We start from the raw sequence: 17,159 nt of genomic DNA, 5'->3' as shown, positions 1-17,159 counted from the left end.
ACAGTAAATACTGATGCAAAATACATGTTTAGTACCTCCCTCATCTCCTGTGGCTCCACACAAAGGCTGCCTTGCTGATCTTTGAGGGGCCCTATTGTCTCCCTAGTTACCCTTTTGTCCTTAATGTATTTGTAAATCCCTTTGGATTCTCCTTAATTCTATTTGCCAAAGCTATCTCATGTCCTCTTTTTGCCCTCCTGATTTCCCTCTTAAGTCTAATCCTATTGCCTTTATACTCTAAGGATTCACTTGATCTATCCTGTCTATACCTTACATATGCTTCCTTCTTTTTCTTAACAGAAACCTTAACTTCTAGTCATCCAGCATTTCCCTATACCTACCGGCCTTTCCTTTCATCCTAACAGGAATATACTGTCTCTGGACTCTCGTTATCTCATTTTTGAAAACTTCCCATTTTCTAGCTGTCCCTTTAGCAGCGAATATCTGGTCCCAATCAGCTTATGAAAGCTCTTACCTTATACCGTCAAAATTAGCCTTCCTCTAATTTAGAACTTCAACTTTAAGATCAGATCTATCCTTTTCTATCACTATTTTAAAACTAATAAAATTATGGTCACTGGCCCCAAAGTGATCCCCCACTGACACCTCAGTCACCTGCCCTGCCTTACTTCCAAAGAGTAAGTCAAGTTTTGCACCTTCTCTAGTAGGTACATCCACATACTGAATCAGAAAATTTTCTTGTACACCCTTAAATTCTTCTCCATCTAAACCCTTAATATTATCCAAACATAAGTCTATGTTTAGAAAGTTAAAATCCCTTACCATAACCACCCTATTTTTCTTATAGGTAACTGAAATCTCCTTACAAATGTTTCTCAATTTCCAACCATTAGTGGGGGGCTACAATACAATCCCAATAAGATGATCATCCCTTTCTTATTTCTCAGTTCCACCCAAATAACTTCCCTGGATGTATTCCCGGAATATCCTCCCTCAGCACAGCTGTAATACTATTCCTTATTAAAGACGCCATTCCTGCTTCTCTCTTGCCTCCCTTCCTATCCTTCCTGTAGCATTTGCATCCTGGAATATTTAGCTGCCAGTCCTGTCCATCCCTGAGCCATGTTGTAATTGCTATGATATCCCAGTCCCATGTTCCTAACCATGCTCTGAGTTCATCTGCCTTCCGTTAGGCCTTTTGCATTGAAGTAAATGCAGTTTATCCGTCCTACCTTGTTCTCTGCTTTATTCCTGCCTGCCTGCCTGTTTGACTCGCTCCTTTTCCCAACTGTATCGGTCTCAGATTAATTTCTTTCCTCACTATGTTCCTGGGTCCTCCCCCCTCCCCCACGAGTTTAAGTCCTTCTCAGCAGCTCTAGCAAATCTCCCTGCCAGTCCTTCTTGTACAGGTCACTTCAGAAGAGATTCCAATAATCCAAAAATATGAACTCTTCTCCCCTGCACCAGCTCCTCAGCCACATATTCATCTGCTCTATCCTCCTATTCATACCCTCACTAGCTCGTAGCACCAGGAAACATCAAGATTTTACTACCCTCAAGGACTTCCTTTTTAAATTCCTGCCTAACTTTCTATATTCTTCCATCAGAATCTCATCCTTTTCCCTTCTTACGTTGTTAGTTCCAATTTGTACAATGACCTGCTACTGGTTCATCTCCCCTTTGAGAACATTCTGCACTCTCTTGGAGACACCATTGATCCTGGCACCAGGGAGGCAACACACCATTCTGATTTTTCACTGCTGGTCACAGAAACATCTGTCTGTGCCTCTGACTACAGCATCCCCTACCACAATCGATCACTTGGAACCCAACGTACCCCTCATTATGTTAGAGCCAGTCTCAATACCGGAAACTTGGCTGTTCATGCTACATTCCTGAGAATCCATCACCCCCCCCACCATTTTCCAAAATAGCAGACTTATTTGAAATGGGGATAGCCACGGAAGGCTCCTGCACTTGTCCACCAAGAGGATCATCCAGACTTCACATTGCTGTGTCTAATTTTTAGCTAACATGTATAATTCTACTCCAAGCCCCTTGATATATTGGACACTGTCTGTTTGTTTCTGATGCAAGTTTTAACAACATCAAAAGCTTTTTGTTATTAAACATTTTGTTACTGCTACTTCCACAGCAATTAAAAAGGTGGGTCTCTTAACTAGTATGTTCATGATAAAGACATATTTAATCGTGCAGAACAATTTACCAGGGTGAGACTTAGCAATTAGCTCAAATTTGTATCTTTCTGGTTTGGATCTTAAATTTCATTAATGCTAAATTCTGGTATATTTTGAAAAACTGCCTTTTGGTATCTATAAATTGTATGAAAATAAAGTAAACTATGGATTAAAAATTGATCAATTCAGAGTTTCTAAGTAGGTTCATATTTATGATTAGTCCCTCCTTAATTCCAGAAAATCCACGTTCTTTGATGCATCTGTGTAGGCTGAAGATCCGAAAATGCATGGGCCGGATGAGATTGAGGTGTCCGGTATTTATGACATTTCTGTCTTTACCCAGTCGCCTTAAAGATTACATTCTCTTTAAAGAATATGATCTTTATAATGAAAAAGGAACCTGTTAGATTACTGATAATTCAATTTTATATTTTTAAGGTAACTTCAAAAATATATTGATAACTTCACAGATATGTTTTGTGAGAAATTTTAAAATGTAGCAAGGTTATTATTTTGCTTCAATCAATTAAGTTAAAGACAACTAAATATTTAATTGACATTATGATTTATTATTTAAGTTTGAATATAATTTAAATTAAAATAAGTGACATGGGTCTGTTGCTTCAGTATACTGATTGTCACTGGCACGCGAGAAGATGTCTAAAATGAAGACAGCAAAGGGAAAGAATGAGAATAAATTGAAGCTCATTATCAAACTGTTTGAGGCAACAGACATTGAAAGTTCATAAAGGACTGGCTTATTTATTTCATAAAAGTATTGGTTCTATTTTTGGATACTCCATTGTGAAATTCTGAAATATGTATTTAGGCACAATGGTTTTTAACAATTATTTAATAATAGATAAAAACAAATGAAATAAGCTGTAGTTTCCAGTATTTAACTTTTTAGGATTTATTAATCATTGAACATTGGCTTGTACATATATTTTCAAACTTTAGGTAGAAGCCAGTACAATGCCATTAATCAAAATATATTGGTACAGGAATATTAAAACAGATTGAATAAATTTAAACAAATAGATTACACACATCTTTAGTAATAAAAAATCGTAAATAATGCACCAAATGTTTTTAGACACAGTACCTTTGTGATATCAATGGTCAACTTCTTTAACCTAAGAGTAAGTTGTAGTAAGCTGCATCATCAATTTATTACACCGTAAAAATGCCACAGAGCAGAAAACAGATGAAATGTGTATTTCATTTAATCAAGAAGTGAACAATTTATCATGTCCCCTTTTACTGATCATGAACCTTGTTGTAGGTTACTTAATTTACTCACAATATTCAAACTGTAGTAAGCCAACTATTACTCAATGTTAACCTAACCTGTATGGATATTTTAAAAACTGTAGTTTGCAAACTAATTTCAAACCTTTGACGATAATTTAAGCTTAATAAACATTCAGTTTGCATTTAATGTTTTTGTGCTGTACCTCCAATGTAATGTATACAAATATTTAAGCATTGGATATATTGATGTACTTCAAAGGGGGAGAGATTAAATATTGGAAATTTCAGTGCACAAAGAAAATCAACACAGGTTGAAAGAGATTTTTAAAGATGTAATCAATTAGCTATTAATTATTTTCTTTTTGCAAACCCTGTACAATTGGCTCATTCTCTTAAGAGTTGGGCTAAAGAATAAAAACAGCTTCACTTATCATTAACACTACAAACTTTGCAGATTTATTTGGGCTTTGCACCAACACAAGCTGGATGGCGTTTAGATTTGGAGTATAAATAGGGTGCCAATGCCCTAATGGAGTATGAAGTAGATGTAGATAATTGCTGTCTTGGCATGTCACTTGATTCAAACTTTCTTTATTCTGATAGTTTTTTTTCTGCTATTGGCCATTCTAGAGTTATAGTATGAAAACAGCCTTCGATGTTAACTAAATGCATTGATTTTTTAACAGGTCAGCTCAAAGCTATTTTGTATTAGTCAACAGCAAAAATGTTTTTCAAAATGCCTTGCAGTTCTATTTAACTTAATATCAGTGTTAGTTTTGGGGTAAGATGAATTTTAAAGTTCAATATGAAATTCCCTGGATTAGTTCCTGTCTTGAGTTTTTAATCTGACCAAACCTGTTCTACTATGACATGAACTTCACAGATCACAGGGATAATGGAAAATAACGTTGTAAATGACAAAACCTGAACATTTAAAACATTTTCACAACAAATGCTACCTGCCCCCTGTCTTCTCTCCCCAAAAATCTTCATTTCATTTGGCAGGGGTTGGGTGGGAAACTGGAGAATCACCCTTAACAAGGCTCAAGGTGGGGCTGCAGCTTTGGAAAGTGGCCTTTAACTTTTGGAAACATGAGAAAATATTGAAAATTTCACATCATGACATCATTCTCATCTTCTATGGAGAGGTTGCAGGTAAGGAATATGTGAAGTATGAAAAAAATATAGATGAAGGCAGAGTTTATAAAGGTTAATAAATGTGACAAATGTGGTGTACATATGATCGTACGGTCTATTTTTACATTTATATGACAGTTCTATTGACAGTTCTTTAAACATGGTTATATAAACCTGTCTTTGAACCTTTATTTTCACCAGTGCAGATTGAGAAATTTGCCAAGTTAAATCCAAATAAAAAACTGCATTTTTATCATGCCATTGACATTGAAAAATGTCCCTCGGCACTTCACTGAAATGTTTTAGTTCAAATTTGATACTGAGCCATTGAAGATGGTATAATAAGGGCAAAGACCAAAACCGTGGTCAAAAAGATGTTCAACAGACAGTAAACAGAACAGAGATAGACTATTCAGCCCCTTAAACTGGCTCCACCATTAAATAAGATCATGGCTGATCAGATTGAAACCTCAACTCCACATTCCCACTCCTACTCTGCTTACCAATAAGCTACCCACCTGGTCTTAAAGATAATTCAGTCTCTGCTTTGTCTGCCTTTTCAGCAAGAAAGGTCCAAAGACACAGTCTCATAGTAATAGAAGCAGGAGTAGGCCATTGGCCCATCTAGCCTGCTTCACCATTCATTAAATCATGGCTGATCTATCCATCATCTCAGCTCCCCATAACCCTTAATTCTCCTACCATGCAAAAACCCATCCAACTGTGTCTTGAATATATTTAATGAAGCTGTCTCTACTGCTTCCTTGAGCAAAGAATTCCATAGATTCACTACTCTTTGGGAAAAGCAGTTCCTGCTCATCTCTGGCCTAAATCTACTCGCCCTAATCTTGAGGCCACATCCCCTAGTCCTAGTCTCACCCACCAGTGGAAATAACCTGCCTGTCTCTATCTTTTCCATCTTTTTCATAATTTTATATGTTCCTATAAAATCCCTTCCTAATCTTATAAAATAAAATTCACCTCACTTGTTATCGGCAGCTCCTTATTTATAAAGAGCTATAGGAGTGCATTGAGAGTTAGAGGGGTGAGGAGATTTAGGGATGAAATTTCAGAGCTTCTGGCAGCAAGCAGAATCCACATTCTGGGGACTACCATCAACCAGAAACTGAACTGGACTAGTCATAGAAATATTGTGGCTAAAAGAATAGTTCAGGGGCTTGGTATACTATAGTGAGTAAATTATCTCCTGACTCCTCAAAGTCTGTCCACCGTCTACAAGGCTTAAGAATACTCCCCACTTGTCTGGATGAGTGCAACTCCAACATCTATACTGCCAATGATTCATTACTTGTAAGATGAAAGACAGTTGAATTCACATTTTCTACCTAAATATAAATTAGATTACATTACAGTGTGGAAACAGGCCTTCGGCCCAACAAGTCCACACCAACCCGCCGAAGCGCAACCCACCCATACCCCTACATTTACCCCTTACCTAACACTACGGGCAATTTAGCATGGCCAATTCACCTACCCTGCACATCTTTGGACTGTGGGAGGAAACCGGAGCACCCGGAGGAAACCCACGCAGACACGGGGAGAATGTGCAAACTCCACACAGTCAGTCGCCTGAGGTGGGAATTGAACCCGGGTCTCTGGCGCTGTGAGGCAACAGTGCTAACCACTGTGCCACCGTGCCGCCCACTGCGGGTAATAAGTTTCACATAAAAAGGATGCAGAAAGCCATTTTGGGATCATTTAACTTAATATAATGAATGAATGCCACTTTCTTTCATTAAATTACAAGTTGTCGACAAAAAGAAAATAATGTTTACCCATACATTATTTCAGTCATTTGTTAAAAGTTTAAAACATGAAATCTTGTCAATGATCTTCCAGCTATTTTTTTTTTAAATTGAAACTTCTAATTATCAGTCTCTATGAGAAACCTAACACAAGTAACATTCCTGTCATACAGTGCCTTGTATTGACTAAGCTCAACAAGTCTCCCTTCAACTACATTACCATTGATGTACCACCACCTTAACATCCTGTAGACTGCCATTGATCGTAAATTGCATAGGCACAACAGGATGAATGGTGGCCTTCTGTATAGTAAGATTCTATGATTGCCAGCGGTGCTTCTCAATAAAATTTTAAAGAGGCTCCATCAGCCTGTACAGTTAGCTGGGTGAACACAATGTGTTCCACAACATTATCCAAAAAGAAATGAGATGCCGTGTGAATCTGTATTTCTCTCTCCAAAAGATTACTTCTATGCATAAAATGTCTAGTTTTTGCTGATACAGAATTGTTGCATGAATCTGTAGAAAACATCTGTTACTACAGAAAAGACTCAAGAAAATTAATATTTGTGGTAATAAGAAAGATAGCCATATAAACAGAGTAATTGCTGGAGGAGAAAAAGCAAAGACAAAGATTGGTAGTTTCTTTCAATTTTGGAAGAATATAAATTTACCTCAGAGGTATTGTTCAACATCTTTTTATTTGCTATTTCAATAAATAATTTCAACATAGGCACAAATGTAGCAATATCAAACATTTGTTGACACTGCAAGGATGCATGCGAGAGACTGTAGGATGACTCACACGTTAGTGAAGAAAGCAAACGGATGGCAGGGATAACTGGATGCTGAGAAATTGGAAAGGGTACATTCTGGGAATAGCGGTTAGTGGAAGCATATTCTAACAGAAAAACTGGTAGAAAAAGACATTTAGTACTATAGCTATGTAGATATTTTAAACACTGGATGCACTAGTAGTAAAGGTCATAAAGGGTAACTAGAGTTCTGGGTTTTGTGTGTGACTCTGAATAGATTAAACACAGGACTTTGGACTGCAAATAAAAAAAATGGAAATAAAACAACAAATAGGCTTCAAGATTTCACAGGTTCTTATGTGTCTTCAGGGCTCAAATAGGATTATTAGTACTTTACTATTGTTAAGTGTGAACAAACTAGACACGCAAATCCTGCCATCACCAGGTATCCAAACATACTTTCCAGCAAGGCTCGCTAATCAGAAATCAAAGCAGAAATACTAACTTCCTCTTTTCTAGCTTAAATATGACACCACTTGCAAATAATTATGCTGTTGGCCCGGTGAGATCAGCTAAGTCAGCATAAATCAATAAACAGCTGAACCTTTTAGTCTGTTGGACTCAGCTACTTATTGGATAAAATTAGTATATTATTGGAGGAAAAAGAATGGTTTACAAAGTCATTTTCCAAATCCCCAAGAATAAATGGCAGCTACTGTGAAGAAGAAATCACACAAAATTCCACTCAGGTATGCTATTAAATGTTATGTGAAGAATTAGTAGTCCAAAATATGGACCTTTAGAAAACACTACTGTGTAAATAAACACACATTGTTGGAAGTTTCGAACTTGTGATACTTCTTCCTGGACTATTCACTAATACACTTATACTCTGTTATAATGCATTTTTCTTCATTGCAAATCCAATGAGATCAAAGAATTTAGATTGCTATTTGTAAAACGCAAATTTTCCTTACCTGGTTTGGCTATAACATGATTCTGGCCCCATTTGTTTATAAAATGCGGCTATTGCGCGATTTTCTTATAACTCAAGATCGCACAAGAATGGAACTATTGAGTTGTATCAGAACCGACCTAATACACTATTGAATTGCATTAGCTTTACTGTCACATGCACTAGAACTAAAAGTTTAGAATAATCCATGGGCTTCGTTATAATGCATTTAATTTCTTTCACACTATTTAGCCTAATATTTAAGTTCAGAATTTGTAGCCTGTAAGGACACAGCCTCCTAATTAGGTGACTTTAATTTGCCAAATCAAAGCAGATGCATTTACGAACAAATTTGGAAATAGGTTATTTTTACAATTTGTAGGTTTTACAGATTATTTTACTGGGTAATGTTGCAGTTTCTAGGTAATTTTAGTTTCCAAGTGTTAAAATGCTCAAAGTGCATGTAGTCTGTGCTTACAGTGCAGGTTGTCCCCTTCAAGATGAATAGCCAGCCTATACCTATATAGTGTAAATTAAGTAATTCTGCTTCTTTGGCGCAAATTGATAAAATAAGTATAATCTACAACAACCCTTAAACTAACTCTCCACATTTAAAGAAATGAAGAATAAAAATTGGAAAATCACAATTAGTATGTCATTCAATGAGAAGACAGTTATTTTACATTTATATATAATTCAATTGGAAATAAGGAAATGAAACATTCAGACCTTAATACAGTAAGGGACATGCATTTGGTACATGCAAATGTTGCAAACAACTTCAAATATGACCACATTACTTTATGAATAGATATATTACATAATGCAAGAATCAACTAAAAGTTCATATTAATGTATAATAATGTGCTTTAAAAGTCTGTACAAAGCGTTTACCTGAAGCAGTGATGGGCACTTCATAGAATTATACAACAACATTTTGGGAATAGAGAGGACATTTTACTCTACAATTTAACCAACGTACTTAAAAATTCTCATACTGAATTATTTCAATTGTGAAATATATCCATAAAGGTAATAAGGATAATGTGCAATAGCCACAGAAACATAGTAATTGTCAATGTTCCTAAAAGAAGCTACCCCACAATTTTTTCTAAAAGTATATATAAAACATATGGTATTGCCTAATTACCCAGAAGTTGCCTTCACTAAACACAAGTAGTTGTCAAACTGTGAATCTGGATTAAATAGTTCAATCAACTTAGTACCTTAGAGGCGTGTTAATTCAGTTTGAGCAAAAGTCATTTAAAGGCCTCAGAACAAACTGCTTTCAACTTTGACTTCACAAAGCTGAAATAATGTTTTTTTCAATTAATAGTTGTACTAGTTATAACTTTATGTAAATCCATTTCAATAAATTCAGCAGCAATCTACAGTTTACACTGTTACCATAAGCCAGTTCAATATCAAGTGGTGCAACAGAGCATGAAGCTAATAACTATGCTCTGAATACAGTATTTCTCTGTACTGTAAATGAGATAGATAGGTTTCATTAACATTTACTAACATAAAAGGCAACTGAATACATTTTAAAATATGATTCAAGGAAGTAGTGCACAATGTAATACTCAACTCTTAAAGCACGTGCTGGTAAAGGGAAACAAATTGTCCATTCAATTTGTTTATCAAAAGCAGTAACTGTAAGTTGCTAAGTTATGATATTATGAAAGATAAATGAGTGTTTTACCAATTAATAAAGATATGTTAGCTCTTGCTACACACATTTATACACAGTATAAGGATAAAATGTATAAAATATATAATCCATAGACCTTACTTTCAAGTAAAAATGCAAAGATATGCAGAAGAGTTAACAAGCAGTTCAGAACCAGATGCAACAGAGATTATTTCAATTTTGTCACCTTATTATACATTATCATGGGTTATGATAGGCAAATGCAGATTGGAAGGCTTTGAAAATTTCATCACACTTAGGTCGAGCTGCTCAGAAGAATTTTTTACAAATTAATTTTTAGGTTAATTCTTTTAGTGATCGCCAAGGATTTTTATCACTATGTCACTGTGATCGTGGCCTGAATTTTGTGGCAGAAATGATGGCAAAGCAGTCAGTATTTGCCATCATTACTCTTCTGAAATTGACAGCAAATTCTAGAATTCAAACATGCTCAATTAAGCAGGAAAATCCAGAAGTTACTGTCCAATTCTACCCTCCTCTGTTGGGTGCATTGTCAAAGTCCTGGTAGGCTGCATTCAATTGGAAATTATTGCACTGAGAAGAACTTCCCTTTTACTCTGAAATACCACTGTTTTAAAAAAAAAGTTATACCCTGATGAGGTGTAATTAGATTCTTAAATGCATACAAAGTCATAACTATGGCTGAAGAATTCTCTTCAAGAAAATTAATTCTATATTTATGGAATGCCAATCTTTCCATTCTGATTTAAAAATCCAAGTTTGTAATACATGCTTAAAAACATGTTTGTGATATTTTAGCTTCTAATGCCCATGTCCCAATCATTGATTTCACTCTCTGTAAGATGTATTTAAAGCAAAGAATAATTAGTACATTTTACTTCCAGATTTCCTTTGTGAGAATAATTGAATGCGATGTGATGAGCTTACCCTACTTGATGACATCATTGTTGTTGGTGCATGAAGATCCTCATGCCTTGGCACCAGATTCAAACTAATGTCAAGAAAGGAGGAAATCCATATCACAAATCTTTGTGGGCAACAATTCTTTGAGGTCAGAGGCAAGTGCTGCCATATTGCCACTGACTGCAGAATCTGGGTCTTTATTTAGTGCTCTTCACTTATTGTTGTCTGAATACAAATGCAACCTAATCAACATTTTCTTCATCTTCACTGTCAACATTTCAGGTTTCCAATTCCTTTTTCTTTCCATCATCTCCTGTGTCACTGCTTTCAGCCTGTGTACTATTATCCAATGGAACAAACTGGCTCTCACCACTCATCTGGTTTGGCCGAATAGAAGCAGCTATTAGGCGACTTTGTTCCTCCAAATCCTGAAAGCAATGTTATTTTAACATTATCATTTTTTACATGTTAATACAGGGTTCTGTGATGCTATTTTGGTGCAAAGATGGAAACTTACAATTAACAAGATCAGATTTACTCATGAAAACTTCTAAATGCTACCTAATCTTGTAGCTAACATTGTGATGTCATACCTATGAGAAATATAAAACGATAAGCTGCCATATTTTTATTTTGAATTTCTGCACTCTGAAAGTGAAATATATAAAAATTAAATTGACAAACCATTTTGTTCTGAAACAAAAATAAAAATTGCTGGAAAAGCTCAATAGCTCTGGCAGCATCTGTGAGGAAGGGTCTTAGAGGAAGGGTCACTCGACCTGAAACGTTAATTTGGATTTCTCTCCACAGATGCTGCCAGACCTACTGAATGTTTCCAGCAATTTCTATTTTTGTTTCTGATTTTACAGTATCTGCAGTTCTTTCGGGTTTCATTTTCTTCTGAAGCAAGTTTGTTTAAACTTTTGAGAAAGTGCCCAAAGATATATTAACAACTAAACTGAAAATAAGCCAAAAGGACGAAGAAGAAAAATTCTACTGCCAGTAGAGTTTGTTTCCTTTTACCTTTTCAATTTGTTTTTGTTTATTAAGTTCCATGAGTTGCTTTTCCTTTTCTCGGTCAAATTCTCTCTGTTTATCTGTGATTTGACGATCCTAATGCAACAGATAACGAAGAATTTATTATACTTTAGACAAGTTAGTAAATGTCCAAGTGAACTAAAGATGGCAGTTCAAACCTCTTTAGTCTAGACATTTGATGATGCTATGCTTTTTCTCAAGCACTTGCATCATCTCCAATGGTGGGGCAGGTGGCATGCGTTGGGCAGCTAGAAGCATGCACTTACTACAATCTAGAAGTATGATTCCTATAGCCAAACAAAAGATGACAGTGTCTGAACAAGGTGTTAGGACCTATCCCTATGCAAGTATCTCCTCCATACCCAATTTTGTTTTGCCAATTTAACCTTTAATTTCTCCCTTCACCCATTCCCACTACTCAATCCATCTGAATTTTATTAAGGAAGATATTTATTGTTTAGATTGTTGTTGTCTTCTTACTCATACCTGGAGGCATGAATTTACCTTCCTGCATATATGTTACACCTTAGGAATGTTTTAACTTTAAAATGTGCAGTTAAGTACTGCCTTGGCCATTGTACTCCATTATCCGAGCCTCCACATGGGATTTTCCAGACCTCCCAATCCATGATGACTCAACAACAAAAACTAAATGAATTAAGTTAAAAAAAAATCACACAATACCAGGTTTATTTGGAAGCACTAGCTTCAGTGCTGCTCCTTCATCAGGTGGTTGTGGGGTATAAGATCGTAAGACACAGAATTTACAGCAAAAGTTTACCCTATGATGTAACTGAAATTATACATTGAAAAACATCTGAATTGTTTGTTAAGTCTCTCATCTTTTAGAATGACCATGTTAATTTCAGTTCCTTCATATCTAAATCGCAGAACTTTTTTAAAGTTACATTCTCGAGTGAACTTTAACAATTGGTGTCACGTTGGCCCAGATAATGCATTGAAGGCGTGAGCTGCCCTGTGTGAGACTGTCTGTGCCACAATATTCAGACTGATTCTAATTAAGAATACAGATTTACAGAACCTTACTTGGATTCACGCAGCTTTTGAGCAAAATAAAATCTCATTCTGCACGTTTGTGGGATGAATTTGTACTTGCAGAAATAGACTTTATTTTGCTCAAAAACTGCATGAATCCATGTAAGATTCTGTAAATCCATTTTTTAGATTAGAATCAGTCTGAATATTGTGGCACAGACAGTCTCACACAGGGCACCTCACACCTTCAAAGCATTATCTGGCCTGACATGACACCAGTTGTTAAAGTTCACTCGAGAATATAACTTTAAAAACATTCTACGATTTACATACGAAAGAACTGAAACCAACATGGTCATTCTAAAAGATGAGAGACTTAACAAACAATCCAGGTCTTTTTCAGTATATAATTTCAGATACATCACACTGTAAACTTTTGCTGTAAATTCTGTGTCTTACGATCTTATATTCCACAACTATCTGATGAAGGAGCAACACTCCGAAAGCTAGTGCTTCCAAATAAACCTGTTGGACTATCACCTGGTGTTGTGTGATTTTTAACTTTGTACATCCCAGTCCAACACCGGCATCTCCAAATCATAAATGAATTCATACTGTGGTTTCTGGCAGTCACATTCAGACTATTAGGCAGATGCAAATCCTGCCCTGTTGCATTTCCTTGGCCCAGTCACTGGACTCAGTTTTAGAACCACAGATTTCACTGTTCATGTACTAGCTTCAAGCAATATCTTGAAATGTTTGCTACAAAGCTGTAAGGGAAGGGTAACACCTCTCATTGATGGGCTAGTCACACAGTTTGGAATGGTTCATTTGCCTTGATTCCAACTAACCAGCTCTCACCTGCTGCACTAAGCAAGTGTATATGTTGTTAGATACAACCCTGGAAACTGCTTCAGGGCATGTATCAAACTAGATAAACATTGGATTACCTGTCCTCAGTTTCTTGTATGCAAACATTCTGGCTGACTGGACTGATTAATCCTATCTGTGGTCCACTGGTTTTGAAGGTGGGTCAGCAGGGTGTTGTGAAAAATTGTCTGTTCTGCTATAAGAACTTTCTCTTCAACATGAATTGGCTTTAACGCAATTGAAGAATTTAGGCCGTTATTTGTAGAACACAAACTTTCCTTACCTGCATTGGTTATAACGTAATTCCGGCCCCATTAGTTTAAATGGTGCGGCTACTGTGCGATTTGCTTATAACATGAGATCGCACGAGAAGGGAACTATCATCTTATATCAGAACCAACTGTACGTAGAGTTTGACAAGACATAGATATCTTGAATCCACTGTATATTAATCTATTTCTAGCCATCGAGACATGTCCCACTACCCTTAACAATAATATGACAACCATGGAGCACATCGCAGAAACATTATAAACAGAAGTAGGAAACTGATTTACATTAGATCAGATCACCAGAGGTAGGTTTTAAGCAGCGTTTGAAAGAAGGAAGAGGGATTAAAAGGCAACACGTTACTGTACATACTCTTTTAAAATGAGACTTGTAAGGAAATTCCTTTGTCTTACCAATTCTGAATGGAAAGCAATCTGTTTGCCCAGTCCAACAGAATCACAGATCTAGAAAAACAATGTCACAAGATTCACAACTACTTAATAGATACTTTTGATTAATATACAAGAATTTATATTAAAATCAATTCTATCATTTTTACAACATTGGTGTTTCAAGTACTGTCTAAACTAGATAACACCCCATGGATAAAATTAAGCTCGAGGGTTGGTAAAGATTTTAAAATATCTCAACCAGAGAAAGGGGGCAGAAATAATGGAGAGGTTAGGGAAATTGTGCTGATTACCAAATGCAATGGCTTTACTGCTCCCAAAGTTTAGTTTAAAAAAAATGTTGACTCAGAATAAATACTGGAGAAGTCAGTTGACAATACAGGAGTGGGAGAGGAAGCCTGGCCATTACAGAGACAAGGTTGCAGGGTGACAAAGACTGAGAATCTGAATAATAAATAATATTTGACCTTTAGGAAGAGTAGGGAAAAAGGAAAAGGAGGAAAGATTAGTGCTGACAATACAGATAGGATATATGTGTGTGTGTGTGCGCGCGCATGCATGTGCGAGAGTGTGAGAGAGAGAAAGTGAAGGAAAGAGAAAATCTCTGATCTGAAGAACAGGACGTGGCATCTGTTTTGGCAGAACTAAGAAGCAGCAAATGTTAACTAACATTGGCAAGAGCAGTTTATAGTCCTCCAAACAATAGTAATAATTTAGGGCACAGGATGAATCAATAAACTAGGGATGCATGTAAGAATAAGGATACAGTAATCATGGGTGACTTCAATCTGCATGCAGTCTGGGTAAATTTAACAAGCAATGCTGTGGAGGAGAAATTCCTGGAATCTATTTAAGATATTTCTCTGAGCAATACATTGAGAAACCCAATAGGGCTTAGGCTATTTAAGATCTCAAATTATGCAATGAGAAAGGGCCAATTAATGTGAAAGAACTTTTAGGGAATTGTGACCACAGTATGATAGAACTTTCCATTAAATTTTAAGATGTAGTTAAATCTGACACTAGTATCTTAAATCTAAACAATATCAATTATAAAAGTATCAGGAAGAAAATTTGTCCGATGATTATAAGTTTGTACATAGATAGGCAGTGGATAGTATTGAAAATAACAAATGCTTCGTTTTCAAAAATCATACATTCCTTTAAGGTAAACATATCCAACAAGAAAATTGAGAAAGTCATGACTAACGAGAGAAGGTAGAGACAGCATTGAATCAAAGCAGGAGGCTAAATATTTTGTTTCTGTCTTCAGAAGATAGCAAATCATCCTAAAATAAGTAAAATTTAAGGGTCTAATGAGAGAGTGTGTAAGTGGAAGAAGTTAGTACTGGAAAAGAAAGTTGAATTGGAGAAATTAATGAGATTGAAAGTTGTGACATCTTGAGGACCCAATTAACTTTCACTCTGGAGAACACTGACAGATGATGACAGATTAAAGCAGATGCACTGGTGATCATCCTTCAAATTTTTTTTACTGATTCTGAATAATGCTTGCAAATTAGTATGCTGCAAATTTACCCCAAGTTTTTAAGAAAGAAGTGTCTAGGAGAAAACAAAGATTGCGGACAGCAGCTTCATAAAGCATTAGAGCGAGAACGAGAGCGAGAGAGAATGATAGCAGCTTCATTACCACTATGAAAGTGTGTGCAAGAACAGCAGTTTCACAAAGAACAGGCGAGAGACGGTCAGCAGTTTCTCAGGCCAAATGAGAGCGCATGGGAATACAGCTTCATAAAGATGTAATTGGAGTGGAGAGAGATGGGCAACAGGGCGAGATAAAAATCATTGGCACAGAGACCCAACAACCTGGTTCTACCTGCCTGAACCAAAATGAAATGTCACAGGAAAACAGGGAGATGACAAATGAGTATTTATTCACTGTCTATTTTGATTGGCCAATTGGATGAAATCTAGAAACAAATACTGAACGTGAACAGTACAGTCTAGAAATCTTAATTTAAAACATTTAATAACCAAATCAATTAAGTGAATACAATGGTGATGACTGGGCAGGCAATGAGTTGTAGCTGTCGGGCGCTGATGTGATCCTTGGTGACCACATGTACAGCCAGCATTGCTGCCAGAACAACAAAGGGGACAAGTACTTGGATTGTGCTTCAGGAGGCAGTCACACCCTTTAAATTTGGTCCATGGCCAGGAGCGAAGGGTGCACCCATGAAAGAGGCAGATATGGGATCCAGAACGTGACAGTGGAAGCACCTCAGCCACTGTCGTTGTCCAACAGGTATGAGGTTCTTGCTCCTGGTGTGCACAAAAATGCAAACTGCAGGGAGGATGAGCAAACTGACCCAAACACCATGGTACAGGACACTATTCAAGTGGGGGGGGGGAAATGAATAAAAAAAGAGAAATGTAGTAGTACTAGAGAATAGCATTGTTAAAAATAGATACTGTTCTCTGCAACAAATGCTGTGATGCCTACCTGATGCTAACATTAAGGACATATCTTCTAGGCTGGAAAGGAAGTTGTGGGAGGGGAAGAATCCAGTTATCACGGTCCACGTATATACCAATGACAAAGAAAGAGACTCTGCTGTGCAATTATGAGCTACTCCAATTAAATTAAAATGCAGAACTAAAAAAGTAATAATCCAGATTACCATCTGAGCCATGTGCACATTGGCATTGTGTAAATAAAATTGCAGAAGTAAATGTGCTGCTTAAAGAACAGTGTGGAGAAATGGGTTACAATTCATAAGCAATTAGCACCAGTACTGTGGAAGGAGAGATCTGTTCTATTGGGACAAGCCTTATTTGAACCATGCTGGGGCCTTTGTCCTGATCAATCCTATAACGACAGTGGTAGATAGGTTTCTAGAACTAACAGAAAGCAGGACAGCTGCTTGGTGGACCAGGCTCCTCCTAAGCTGAAAGCGTTCGAGAAGGGTTGAAATCATAGAATCATATTGCACAGAAAAGGTCTATGAGC

At 36.6% G+C, this 17,159-nt stretch overlaps 2 protein-coding genes across 2 annotated transcripts in view; one reads left to right on the top strand and one right to left on the bottom strand.

The window, feature by feature from the left end:
* LOC122559018 (dynein axonemal heavy chain 12-like) overlaps nt 1-3,162 on the top strand; it is a 42,480-nt gene extending 39,318 nt beyond the window's left edge. The window contains 1 exon segment of the mRNA XM_043708117.1: nt 2,397-3,162. Within this exon segment, the coding sequence (XP_043564052.1) occupies nt 2,397-2,566 (170 nt within the window). The 3' untranslated portion in view covers nt 2,567-3,162.
* A 4,251-nt stretch (nt 3,163-7,413) lies between these two features.
* appl1 (adaptor protein, phosphotyrosine interaction, PH domain and leucine zipper containing 1) overlaps nt 7,414-17,159 on the bottom strand; it is a 61,821-nt gene continuing 52,075 nt past the window's right edge. Inside the window, exons 20-22 of the mRNA XM_043708116.1 lie at nt 14,192-14,242; nt 11,628-11,717; nt 7,414-11,032 (exon numbers count right to left, since the gene is read on the bottom strand). Coding sequence (XP_043564051.1) covers nt 10,883-11,032; nt 11,628-11,717; nt 14,192-14,242 — 291 coding nt within the window. The 3' untranslated portion in view covers nt 7,414-10,882. The remainder of the gene's footprint in view (nt 11,033-11,627; nt 11,718-14,191; nt 14,243-17,159) is intronic.

This window comes from Chiloscyllium plagiosum, chromosome 18 (assembly GCF_004010195.1).
Source record: "Chiloscyllium plagiosum isolate BGI_BamShark_2017 chromosome 18, ASM401019v2, whole genome shotgun sequence".
In the NCBI taxonomy this organism is placed as follows: Eukaryota; Metazoa; Chordata; class Chondrichthyes; order Orectolobiformes; family Hemiscylliidae; genus Chiloscyllium; species Chiloscyllium plagiosum.
Note: the sequence above shows the minus strand (reverse complement) of the source record. Positions and strands in the feature narration are given on the sequence as shown.